The 13476-nt window shown below is 51.4% G+C and overlaps 2 protein-coding genes across 2 annotated transcripts; both read right to left on the reverse strand.

The window, feature by feature from the left end:
- Nucleotides 1-7894: 7894 nt before the first annotated feature.
- MIND_01230700 (Cytochrome b561 domain-containing protein) lies at nt 7895-8456 on the reverse strand (the record flags this gene model as incomplete). The annotated part of the gene is made up of 2 exons (XM_037368805.1): nt 8357-8456; nt 7895-8310 (listed from the first exon to the last, which is right to left on the reverse strand). The coding sequence occupies exons 1-2, from the start codon at nt 8412-8414 to the stop codon at nt 7895-7897; spliced, it is 474 nt and encodes a 157-aa protein (XP_037214773.1). The 5' UTR covers nt 8415-8456.
- Nucleotides 8457-9181: 725 nt separating this feature from the next.
- MIND_01230800 (uncharacterized protein) lies at nt 9182-11201 on the reverse strand (the record flags this gene model as incomplete). Its single annotated transcript, XM_037368806.1, has 10 exons — nt 9182-9540; nt 9590-9702; nt 9748-9896; nt 9949-10226; nt 10274-10628; nt 10677-10723; nt 10774-10816; nt 10869-11008; nt 11062-11134; nt 11193-11201. 10 exons carry the CDS (start codon nt 11199-11201, stop codon nt 9182-9184), a joined length of 1566 nt encoding a protein of 521 aa, XP_037214774.1.
- Nucleotides 11202-13476: the final 2275 nt, after the last annotated feature.

Consider the following 13476-nt stretch of genomic DNA (forward strand, 5'->3'; position numbering starts at 1 on the left):
GGCCATTCACGCACGCCAGCGACCTTGATCGGGTCCATGCGGAGTTGCCCGTTCCCGACGATCACGCCGAGGTATTCGACTTCGTTTCGCTCGAAGTCGCACTTGTCCGGTTTCAGATATAGTTGGTTGTCCTTCAGGATCCGCAGAACCTCTTTCACTATCGCGCGATGTTCGGAGAGGTCGCTGGAGTATATGAGGATGTCGTCCAGGTACACGATCATGCGACCCTGGGAAATCAAGTTGGAAAACAATTCGTTCATCATGGATTGGAACGTGGCCGGTGAGTTGGTGAGGCCGAAAAACATCACGAGGGGTTCAAATAGGCCCCGGTTGGTAATGAACGCAGCCTTCTCTTCCAGCTGGAACCCCACATACAATGCACAAGTGAAGGGATATATCCCAAGGGTACAATGCACAAGTTATGGGTTATAACCCAGGGGAATTTTAAGAAATATTACTCTATTTCATTTTATTCTTTGTTTGAGCTGTTTGGTAGGATATCAGTGATGGGATTGATGTCCTTAATTAAATCTAACCTTTGTTGAATCAGTTTTGAAAGAGATCAATTGTTTTGATGATTACATGATGCTGCATCACTCCTTCCCTAGTTATTATTGATCTCTATTTTCTACTCTCCTAAGAGCCCAATATTACATTGCGAGTCATCGGCCTGAAGAAAAGGTGATTTACGATAACATGTATGATGTCACATTAGTCACATTATGCTTTTATGGTATATTTTGGTATATATATAACCCACCACTTGTGCATTGTACCTTTGGGTTATAACCCACAACTTGTGCATTGCATGTGCTGAAACAGGTGTCGGCTGCTTACGAGGCCAAGGATTTGCACGGGTCTTCGTGGTGTTTCAAGTTCTGGGAGTGTACGGACGAGGAGGGCGTGTACACCTTGTTGGAGATGGACTCGCAATTTGCGGACCTTCAAGCGCTGTCGGAGAATTTCCTCTACTGGCGCTTCTGCTTCCGTTTCCTGCCCCGCTCCAACACCCTTCGGGCGCAACATCGGCGTCGTTCGGAGGACAAGGGGCACTCTACTCATCCCAACGTTCGGAACCGGCATGCGGGCCGTCAACCATCCCCGCGACGCCCCCGGGCTTCGACACGGGGCTCCCGAACCGGGCCCGCGCGTTGGCGTTCCCATTCCTCTTCTCCCCGGCGCTCGGCTTCTCCGATCCGTCAGCCAGCGCCGCCTCCTCGTGCACGGTCTCCTGTTCCTCGCCACTCCGCACCGGTTACCCCGGCCGGACCTCCCCGCACTGGGCGCGTAGGGGACGCGAGCCGCCCTGAGGCAGGGACCAGTTCCGGTCGTGGGCCCCTCGACGATGGGGGACATGCTTTTCCGCCCAGAGAATTACCCGGACGTGACGCTCTGGTTCGGCGAGCCGTCACCGGTTCGGGCCGCCGCCGAGGCGCACCGTTTGTTGGACGACCCGGATGTGGCCCAATCGTGCCGGTTCTCCGCTGTGGGGGTGACGCTGCTGCACCAGTTGCTGACCCGGCCCCAGGATAACCCTCTGTCCACCGGCGTCTTGCGTTCACTCCGGTCCGAAACTCGCATGTTGATGCAGCCGGCGGATTTCAAACTGATGGATTACCTGGGGCACCGGTTCTCTTCGGCTCAAATGGTGGAGTTGTACACTCGGGTGCGGGGCGTCTTCGGTGCCGTTGATGACTCGGGGGTCGACCCGGCTCGACTTGTGGGAGCAGAGGGCCGCCGCTGATCGTCGCCAGGCCGGTCGCTCGGTCCCCGTTCCTGGGGGTTCTCGGCCTGGGTCGGGTCGCGACGTTCACCTCTGTCGGGTCCTTCAGCAGGTCGAAAAGGAAAGGCGTGTGTAGCCGGCAGGTGTTTTTTTTTTGTATTTTATTATTTTATACCTCTTGTTTTTGGACTTTTTTGCAATAAACTGTGTTGCCTTCTTGTGTGTTCTGTTTGTGCGGGCGTAAGGGGATCGCTTAGATTCTGTCAGACTGCGGGTCGGGCCGTGCAAGGACCTCTCCTAAGAACGCGCGCCCGGAACAGAACAGACGGATAGTCGGGCCCGCAGGTACGGGCGGGCGGGTAGATCGAAAACCGAAAGGGCCCGTGAACTCGGTCCCTTGCCGTGGTCGGTGGTCGAAGGTTCGAATCGGGTCGTGTCGGGCCCGATGAGTCGATAACGTCTCCTTGCACGGAGTAAGATAGTTCTTCAGACGATCTAAGCGATAGAGTACAGGGTACGCTATCATGCCTTATATACGCGGGCCCGCAAAGGGGGTGATCGGACACCCTGGCCTCTCCTCCTCCTCCTCGCTCCTGTTCCTGGCCGCAGAGGGGACGATTGTACATCCCTTGTAGGCCAGGCGCTACTCCTAACCTCCTAGCACTCCTCCCCAGTCCCCTTGTGTCGAGTTGGGCTCGGCAACGGCTCGACGCTTCGTTCTTGGTCACGTGCTTCCCACGTGTGCGTTCCTGCTACTGGGGCGCATGTTCCCCGTCGTCACGTGCTGCGTGCTACGGGCCCGCGATGGCCCGACACCAGCGCCGGAGCGGACGGGCCAGGTCTTATCCGTGACATTATTGGTGGGCGGCTGCTACAAGATGAAGCATTGAAGGTGATGGAGGAAACACAGAGTGCGCTTCGGGGTAAGAAAGCTGGTGTATTGTACATGTTTCCTTCCCGCTTTGGTCGTTGCTAAAGGCTTGTCAGCGTTGACGGCTGGAAAGGCCAAAAACACCAGTCTGTCAATGGTGTCTATGCCAATGTCGACAGCAAGTCGTATCCCATCGACCTCATTGATGCCACGGCGCTGCCCAAGGACAGACCGGGTCTCTGCACCCAGTCCGTCGAGATAATTGAGGACATTGAGCACATCTACGAGTGTGTCGTCACACGCACTTTATGACAGATGGCGGCAGTCTAAAGGCATGAAAGCTTCTCCTGAAGCTGTGACCTTATTTGTTTGCAGTCTCATGTATGGCACACCAGGTTGGTAGTTCCAGAAAAAAATCTCCTGAGCTCATCTGCATGCAGTTCCAGCTTATTCTTGGCGATTATTTCAAGTCCTGGGACGCGGCCAAGTCAATCGCTGAGCAAGCAACTGCCGTTACTTCCTGGATCAAGAATCATAGCAAGGTTTGGGTTATCTTCGATGCTGCTCAGCTTAAACTTGGCACAAAAACTGCCCTTGCTTACCTGGTCACGTGTCTCACCCGCTGGACCATGCATTTTACCACATTTGCCCAGTTAGTCGATCTCAAGAAGGCTATCACTATGGCTGTTGGCTGGCAGTGTGACAACATCATCAAGGCACAGGTTGGGGCTGCCCAATCAACAGAAGCTGCATGATTGTCGGCCGATGCGAAGGAGCACTGTGACATGGTTGATGATTCCCGCGTTCTGGGATGGGCTTGAGCAGGTGCTCAGTGATATAGAAGCTATCTGCTACGTGACAAATCTGGCGCAGAGGGATTTGACGTGAGCGGACCAGGTACTACTAGGGCTGGTCGGGGTGTATCTCCGGTTTGTGGAGCAACCTGAAATGGCTCTGAGGGATGAGATGGTGCGGCGCCTTGAGAAGCGCTGGGGTGAATGGGACCATGTTTGTCATTGCCCTTATACTCAATCCCTGGGAGCAGCTGTCATGCTTTAGCAATAGCACTAATCTCGATCATTTCAAGGTCATTGATATTGTAGACCAGGAATGTAGCTTTTTTCGCTGCGAAATGTGACTGATCTTTTTATAGATGTATCGCCGACTTGCCCTTCGTCCCGGCTCAAAGGCGACAGTTGCAGGTGAGACTGCTGTTTTCAATGCAGTTGGAGACTATCTTGCTGGTATCCACTGTTTTGCATCCTAGACAAAGCATGTTGCAAGTGGGGAGAAGTATGCTATTGATGAGGTATAATTTTCTCTCCAACTCGTACTCGCCAATACTCAGTTAACTAGACATATGACCCAAATCAGTGGTAGATTGGCTACCTTAACACAATGGTGTACGAACTTGCTGAGTTGGCGCTTCTCATTTTCAAGATTATCGTGAATCAAGCTGCTGTTGAACGGGTCTTTTCATTTGTCAAGGAAACCACCAAGGATCGACGAAACTGTCTCGGATTAGACAAGACTAAGGAGTTGCTCCTGGTTTGTGTCCGCATTTGGTCTGTTGGGGCTGGCTGAATATGATGCAGGTACCTTATAAAATTCACTCCAAGCACCAAACTGTGGGAATATTTAAGGAGCGACACGTGTTGAATACGACACAAAATGATGGAAAGAACTGGTTGATTGTACTGACTAGCTAGCTTAAATACAAATGTAGAACAAGAATATCTAAATCTGTCTGTACAAAGGCAGTATCCTAAGTAGTATAATGAGCAAGGAAAAAGAAAGGCAAGTGTGCATTGGGCACAAGTCCATACGCGATGTGTCCACGTGACACAGCAGACGCATAACGACACGCCTACGGTTTGTAAGTCCAACAACGCGTATAAAATAACCACAAGAATGTTGTAGCACTTCTTGCAGTTCCACGTTATGCCAATCCTCTGCAGGGCCAAAACAATGAGGATCCGTCCGAGCGTGGCCGAGCTCTAGTGCAGTCCCAATCTGTATAGAAAACAGCAATGGCGGGATGGATTGCCGATTCCTGCACAGCTGCTGAAGCAACAGAAGAGGTAGGCAATGATATGGCTGCTGACAGCATGGAAGAGGACAATTCTACCCCACTACCTGATAACCAGCCCCCGTGTAGGCCCCGACAGTGGCATAAACTTACTCTGCACAGTCTTTTTGGGATATCTCCTGTTAAAGAATCACTTCGAACGCGGGTTTCATAAAGAGCACAAGAGGAGGAGGAGCAGTATATGCAGGTGATGGCTGAGTTGGATGAGGATAATGATGAGCTGGATGATGGTGCAATCGAGATAGATGATGATGAGGTCTTTAAACCGTAGCATTCAATTTATTATATTCAATTATTGCGATCAAAAATTTCCTTTTATGGACACTAAGACCTAAGCCCTGAATAAGGTCTATGCCTTATGCTAAGGTCTAAGCCCTTAGCATATAATGAAGGCCTTTATTAAGGCCTTCTATGTATCACTGGTTCAGAGTTCAACTGAATAGTATTGCAGGGTAAGAAGAGAGTGTCCTGCATTAGTCTGTGCTTATACTTATATAGGGATCCTTTGATAACTCCAGCCTAGCGGGACCAATAAGCCAGTGGCAGTGCCGCCCGACATCACACCCTGACAGTCCAGACCCAGTAGGGAAAACAAAAGTAACATGATGTTTCTTTAATAACTCTTACAGCACATTAACATTACTCAACTGAGCACAGCTAGCTAAAAGGGCATAATATTGAGAGAAAAACAAACATAAAGGAGAAGTGCAAGTTGATTAGAGTGCATCACTGTAGGGTATTTTGATCAACTGTCTACCTATTTGTAATGTAGACACCTGATCAAAACACTCAAATATGACTATCATACACATATGATGTAAAGGCCAAATAATGGGACAAAACAAACTGTATATATATGTGATATAATTACATCTGAAATTGTTTTGTACTATCTTATTATAATTAAGTGTCTGCCACTTTCTTTTTGTAATTTGGAGCTAAAAAGGTTGTTTTGATTTACAATGATTTTTCACAAGGAGTTTTTTTGGGTCAATGTAACATATAATGTAAGCAGTTGATTGAAAGAGGACAGTATACTACCATAGTGTAAGTCCAATATGCTATGAAAATAATCTCAATAGCTGAATGCTACGGTGACCAGTTCAAGAAATAGAGGGGAAAAGATCATTCAAATTTAGCCTCTGCTCTTTCCATTTGTATGGCATGCGCTGTGATGTCAATTCAAGAAATGCAAGATGTCTGACACATGCATTGAAGTCTTGGTTCCTGAAACATATCAGAGTCTATATAAGCTATTGTATAAAGCAAAGGAGAAGAAGAAAGACTTACTCTGCAATGACTTTGAATAAGGAGACTACTTGGCTGAAAGCTTTAGGTGGAGGCTCTGCTGACCACTTAATATAGCCCTCACTAGCCACCCAGTCAATCAGTGCAACCCAGGTTTCCGAGTTTGGACCAAGTTCTAAGATTTCTGGCAGAAGATGAATAGACTGGGAAGGTTTTTCCAGGAACCCTTCGCCCAACATAGAAAAATGATGATATAGCAATATCAATTGCTCTGCTGCTTTATGGGCACTAAACACAACTTTCACTGTCAGTTTGAAGCTATCCTGCAGTGTATTTGACTTTGAGATAATATTTTCAGAATCCAATCCAATGTCAGCAAGGAAGACATACAGCTGTTAAGAGTTCATTGAGGGCAGGTGTAAGAATTTCATTCTGAAGGACAATTCCTATTATCTTGTCCATATGGATTTCTGAACCTTCAGACTTGCAAAGTGCATTTACAAGTGCATCAGCTCCTGCCCTATAGTTGCAGAGAGTAGCAAGAGCAGCATATGTAGATGTATGCCTTTTAAACCACATCAGATTATATGTATAGGCTACTTATGTAAATATCAATAGCTTACGATTGATTTGTTGTGAGCAATTGAGATATGCATGGTGAAAGCACTAAAATGGGCAATTGTGTTCCAGCTTCAGCAATAGCCTTGAGGAGATAGAGACTAGAAACACGTGCAGCATTTGGACTAGGCTGTACTAGAAAGGAACCAAGAAGGTCTGGCTCCTGGAAGAGAATCCACTCTGTAATTTGTTGCTGACTTCCACTTGTGAAGGCAAGATATAGTTGGTTAAACAAGAGAGCTTTAACTTGAGTCGAGATATACATTGATCTGGAATATTAAGCGCAATGAAAGAGATATGATGCCATTGATTTGCACACCTGAGATATATGCCATACAGCAATAAGGTATCATTTGCTAGATAATCAGAGGAATGTGCTTTGAGGAGCTGACGGGCAGCACGGTTATGTAAATATCGGAGCAAAGGCTTTGTGGTAGCATGCAAATCAAAGGTTGCTCCAACATTGTTTCGATCTGACCACCAGCTGTGGACACTGTGAAGGCTGGGAATTGAGAGTGAGCGGGAAAGCGGTGGCATCGGTCGTTGGGGGGTAGTGGACAGGGTCTCTATGGCATCAGGATCCATCATCTTATACTAGTCGGCCGAATTCATTGATAATCAGTCATCTTTTCATGACTATGTTTAAACCTGTACTCAATTTGCCGTGCACTGGCATCAGAAAGGAGCAGATCGCTACTAGTACGCCTTGACATGCTGTAGATCGTGAGGCGGGTGTTGCTGTGGGAGTTCTAAAATTACAACTTGAGACCAGCTGTGGAACTGGTCCAATGCATACACGCCGCAGGAACGAATATGATGCAAATGCCCTCCGAGTCAACCTCCCAGCGTCAGAGTTTCTTGCAAGTCTCGCGGGCGGGCTGCCAGCGCCGGAGCGGTAGACGTGTCGCCTGGCCCGCAGAACAAGAGTGTGGAGTCACAGCCTGGAGGCGCCGCTCAGTCTGCGGCGAGAACCATGATGTGGCGATCGGCAAAGAGGACACGTCATCATGTCACGCATCACGTCATGCGTCACGTCAACAATTTTCATCCAAAGCACTCGTTCTTACAGAAATATGAGCACCACCACTAGTCTTGCCTAGAGAACAACACGCTCCACTGGCACGATTGACCCGGACTCTACGCTTCGACCGCGACTTTTTCCTCGCTACCACCATCTAATGAGGCGGCGGCTCTCTGTGTCTTTTTGGCCCGAAGTGGCTCCATGACCCAGCCAAACAAGTACGCCGCGACCTCGATCCCAAAAAACAACCAATAAACGACCACAATGCCACTCGGCACACGGGTGCCCATGTCGCTGACGGTGTCCCACTCGTCCATGCCCGTCTTAACACCAGCATAGAGCAGCGCTGTCATTGCAACGCCGCAAAACACGTGCAGGTGGCGGAGGGCGTGCTTCGGGGTCGAAAGGGTGGGAAACGCGGCGCCTTTCTGCCCCGGCCGGGCCCGCAGAGTGGGTGTAGTGCGCGGCGATTCCGAGGAGGTATTGGAGGAGGAAGAGGATAAGGATGGCGAGGCCTAGGTCGTGATGCGCATCCGCTTTAGGGCCGGTGAGCTGGACGATGTGGGAGGCGCCGGACAGAACCGCGACGATGCCAACAGCGAATACGATGATGATGCACGATGCAGTGACTGACTGGAGCCAGAGGTGCGCCTTGAACCACCATGGGCGACCCCGAAAGTATCGCCCGATTAGGATGGCGGCAGGGGCAGTGAAGAGGGTAGCGATGCACGCGAAGACGGCTGGCGAAAGGTGAGCAAACACAATGGCCTCAATCTAACGATTCACCATGCGCAATGATCATTTTGTCGTGGTAGTCGACTCCGTCGGTGGGCTTCTTGGCCATCTTGCTCAAGTGTGGATACAGCGAAGTACGGGGGGGACTTTGGGTGTCGGGTCTTGTTCGTCTCGACTGACAAGGCATTTTTATCTGTCTCAAACTCATGGGTTCTTGTGAGAGTGTTCCCCTCCATGCGGGAAAGTTATTTTCGGTTTCGCTGACCCTGCAATCTAGCTTCGGTGAACATTGGACTTCGCTCGACAACATCGATATTTCCGAAAATTCGACCACAAAACAGTATTTTGGCATTTACTATCACCTGCCCGACTCCAAGCGGCTCCGCGTCCCTGCATTAAACTTGAAGGCGCATTTTACGGGTGAGACAATCGGTCCTATTGCGGCTATCATCTTATCCTCCTTATCTGATACGATTGCTTCTCAGGTTCTTATCAGATTGCAGGCATGCGGCTTCCTGAACTTTACTCGCAAAGCGTCCGACAGCAAATCCAACCCAAACCCACCCTGCCATTTTGTTGGTACTGCCTGCCCGTCGATTCAAGAGATTTCCGAGTTGATCAAGCAGCCGACACAGCTCTCGATGACCAAACTCGGTTTTTACTAGTAGGCGAGCAGCTTACTCGGATCAGACGATACCAATCGCGCTTCTCTTGACGTGGAATACAGGCGTGCCATCGGAAATGGGCATCGGAGACCCGTTCGTAACGATTTCCTCCGTGGCATTACATGGGGTCAATGTTAATAGGATTACAAAACACAACGAATGCCGCATAACATCCCGCTCATCATAGAGTTTGGCTGATAATCCTGGGTAGTTACTGTCCCTCCGCCTCCGCGCGCTTCAGGCCCAACTTCCCGCGCTCGAGTCGTATACCCAGCCCTTCAAACATCTCCCCGCGGAAGTTCGGCTGCCACTGCAGCGCCTCGAGCGCCTTTCTGGCCTGTACCCTTCGCAACACGATCTCCACCTCCATGTCGTCCCCCGCGATCGCCTTGATTTCTTCGACGCTCTTCAGCGGGCCCTCGTGCGCCAGAAGTTGAGGGTCTACACGCTTGGCGACCTCCGCATGCATTTCTGGATCGGTCATGCCCATTGCGTATTCGCAGAAGTCCATCGTCGACTGCAGCAGGTCTTCTGTTACGCCTTTGTTCGTGTCTGCCATACCTTGGATGACTAGGTTGAAGGTCAGCGCGTGAGCGGCGGATCTAAACACAATGTGTACCAGGTCGAATGAAGGAGAACGCGCGGTCGTAGTTGTCCTCCTCCACATCCGTCAGTACTGACGCGCTTTGATGGAGGATCTGGCGGTAGGCGGCGAGTACGACTATCATAAATCTGCATCAAGGGTAAGCAGAATCATTGAGAGTGAGGGAAGCTAACCGAGTGTAGGACGCGCCAACTTTGGCAGTGTGGAATTTGGCGGCTTCCTCCTCTGTGCAATCGCCCCGGATTGAAGCGCCGATGGTCGCAGCGGCCGTGAGCCCGCCGTTAAAAGCGAGATGAACACCGGAGGAGAAGTATGGGTCAATCTTGCGAAAACTATTGTCAGATTATACGGTCATCAAAGCCAAGCAAACTCACGAAAGCGCCAGCGTCGCCAGCAATACGGTAGTTTGGACCGGCGTGGACGGGTGCGGAGTAGCTGTAGTCTCCGGCAGTCATCACCTCGCCATGGAACGTTGCGGGCTGGAGGAACTTGGTGACACCTGGCACTAACGAGAGCTGGCTGTTATAGAAGTCCCGCATGGCGTTGGGGCCGGAAAAGCCTTTCTTTTTCTCCTTTGCGACCTCTTCCTTCAAGACAATGCCAACAGATACCTTATCCGTCAGCGGAATAAACCAAGCCCAACCACTCTCGTCTAATTGGCGGTGAAAACTCCGCAGGTGGGACACCACTGCGACATACCAGTCAACGCCTCCACCCAAATGGCATTCTCTCGGCTCGTTCCCGGCGCATACATCTCCTGGCCCGTCCAGTATCCCCAATACGCGACGCTTCTGAGCGCCTGGTTGAAATGGCGATTCTTCAAGTAGCGCGTCGACATCAGCCCATTTCTCCCTGAAGCATCAACCAGATATTTGAATCTAATCTCGCCCGATGTCCCCTGGTCGCTCTTCCACTCGAGCGATACGGGCTGAAACTTCGTGGGCTCAACGTCGGGGTCCGCAAACTTGATTGCACCGACAGTCACTCCCTCGACCACGCGTGCACCGTGTTGGGCGGCGTTGCGGAGAAGGAGCTCGTCGAAATCGGCGCGCGTCTGGTGATGTTTATGAGCTCTTCAGGCAGAAGGATGCTGGAGACTCACAACGTTCCACGCGGCGTTATTTGGGTTGGGGTTGATAAAGTCCGTGTCTGCGCTCCCCATGAGTCTGGGCGTGGATCGGGACTCAGCGAAGACTCACAGCCTTCACGCTTATTGCGGTCGAATTTGAACGCTGCGCCGACCTACTCTGGAATCAGCACAACACTTCGGCATTGACCACAAGAACGAAATTACTTTTACCAGGAAGCCGAAATTGTCGACCTTCTGCTCGGCGTCGATGAAGCGCAAGAATGGCCGGCATGAGGGCAGCAGACTCTCGCCGATATGGTATCTTGGAAAGTGCTCTTTCTCCAACAGTGTTACCTGGTAGCCCTCTTCAAGTTCGCGTGAATTAGTACTGACCTGCCGCAGAAACAAAAGAACCCACCGCAAGCGAGAGCGGCAGCGGCGTAGGATCCGGCTGGTCCACCGCCAATGACGAGGATATCGGAGTATTCGGGCTGGTTGTCAGGAAAGCTTCAGCCAGCTGAGCGGCATCAACCGGAAGGCACTACGCACAATTTCCATCTTGGAGGGCCTGAGGAGAAGGTGACCAGGGAAAAATTGGGGAAGAAAGAAGCGCACCAGAACCACTTCCTCGGCTTGACCCTCTGAATATATATGGGCTCGGCGACGGCCTGCGATTACTCCTACCAACTAGTGCACGGCGCGCCTACACCACTAAGCGGACTGCGTTAAGCGACGGCTTCGCCCCCACAAATACTACGCGAATCAGACCAGCATCATTGCAGCATGGCGCCGCAGGGAAAGTGGACATGTCCGTACTTACGGCCTTCCTATATAATGTCCCGCGTCACGACGCCAATATCTGCCAATATTTGGGCATCTGATCCAGGAAAGGAAGGAGGAGAACCTCTGAGGGCATGTTCTTTGCGATTTCCAGAATTATGTTGCCATAATATTGCCATATTTGATGTCCTTGATTCAGCTGGCTCTAGAACTCAGAAGCAGTTTGCCGACCGACGACCGTCAAAGATCAATCATCAGCGTGTTGGTAGACGATCATGGCATGTCCGAGTCTAGACCGTCTGTTGTCCAACATCGGTTGTGGCCGCCCGAGGACGATGTTGTGTCGGCTATAACCGTGACACAGGATGTGTCACGTGAGTGTCACGTGACACGCAATGACGTGTCCTCCTTGAAGTTCTCGATCCGCCTTCATGGGTTCTTCGGTCCCGCCATTGGCACAGACCTTCATCAATGACATCGACCGTAACGCCGCCCTCGCGCTCAACCAGCTCGCCCTCGCCTTCTTCGTGATATACGTGGGCGCGCTGACCGCAGTGCTTTCCCCGCGTCTGCCGTCGCTGCTCTGGCGCACGGCGGGCGTCGCCCTGCTGCTCGGGGTTGCGCTTGCGGCGGCTAGGGTAGACACGGGCGCACCAATCGTGGGGCACTATATGAATGCCGGGGTGTGGATAACACTGTTTGCGGCGGTGGGAAGGGTGGTGATCGAGCCGGAGCGGGTGAGGGGTGCTCTGGAGGTTCGCTTGGAGGGGAAGAGGCTGGGAGAAGTCGGGTTGAGGGAACGAGTTGGCTGGGCAGTAAGGCTCGCTGGCGAGGACTTGAATGATAACTCGAAACTCGAAAAAAGCCCCAATATTTCGACCTCTAAATGGCTGTTCGTTCTCCAGCGATTATTGGCTGCGCTGGCAACTTTCCTTGTCGTCGAACTCATAAACATGTACAATCTCACCCACACCCCCTCGCTCTATCTCCGGCGCTCGCTCGAGATATCCTCTAAATACTCTCTTGCGGGCACTTCCGTCGTGCAACGCTACGCCAATATCTTTCTGTTCGGCGCTCCTTTCGTCCTCCTGCTACTGGTCCTCCCCGCCCTGCTAGGCGATGCCTGGGCAGTCGCAACCGGCTCATCGTCCGCAAGCCATGGACACATTGGCGTCGGATCGCCATTGCTGCTCTACAACCTGCGCAATTTCTGGGGGAAATGGTGGCACCAGAACAATCGTGAGGTGTGTTATACCTTGCTTTATTCTTATGTGTCTTTGGGGTGGGTAAAGCCTGAAGGCATCAAGTGATTCGATTCGGAGTCCCACCCCACTGATTTCATTATTTCTTACCATTGTTTTACTATCACTCTTTCTCTTACTAACCAACCCGCTAGTTCTTCACCGCGCACGGCCACCTCGTTGCCCACCGCCTCTTCCATCTTCCCCGCGGCACCAAAGCGTCCGCCTACACCCAGCTCTACACAGTCTTCCTCGTCTCCGGGATAATGCACCTCCTGCCCGAATGCGCCGCCCTCCGGTGCCTTCCGGCCGGCGGCGGCGGGCTGCGCTTCTTCGTGCTGCAGGCCGTCGGGATTGCATTCGAGGACGCAGCCGTCCGGACCGGCCGGCGCGTCTTCCGAGGCCGCCGGCCCGGCGGCGGACGAGAACGGGGATGGCGGATACTCGGGTTCTTCTGGCTCTGGACGTGGCTCGCGCTCACGGTGCCGCCGTGGCTCGATCCGCTCCTGCGTGCAGGTGTATTCGACCCTCTCTTCCGGAGTTGGGTCGTGGTGCCGATGTGGCGAAAACATGCCGCTGGGCTACGAGTAATTTGGCCTTTCGATAACCATACTAGAGCTTAAGAACTGTACATACTAGTTCTAATACTTCCTCCGTCTGCCCCAAATATACCTCAAATCGTTGACTCTATACTTATATTGGACCATGCACATTCCACACATATTGACACAAAATCAAGGAAAAGCGGTTAATTAGATGAGGGGATAAAATAAAATTGGAGACAAAGATGGAGGTACTGAGAAGTAACCATG

The sequence above is a fragment of the Mycena indigotica genome (genome assembly GCF_014461135.1).
Source record: "Mycena indigotica strain 171206Taipei chromosome Unknown Mind.scaff0012, whole genome shotgun sequence".
In the NCBI taxonomy this organism is placed as follows: domain Eukaryota; kingdom Fungi; phylum Basidiomycota; class Agaricomycetes; order Agaricales; family Mycenaceae; genus Mycena; species Mycena indigotica.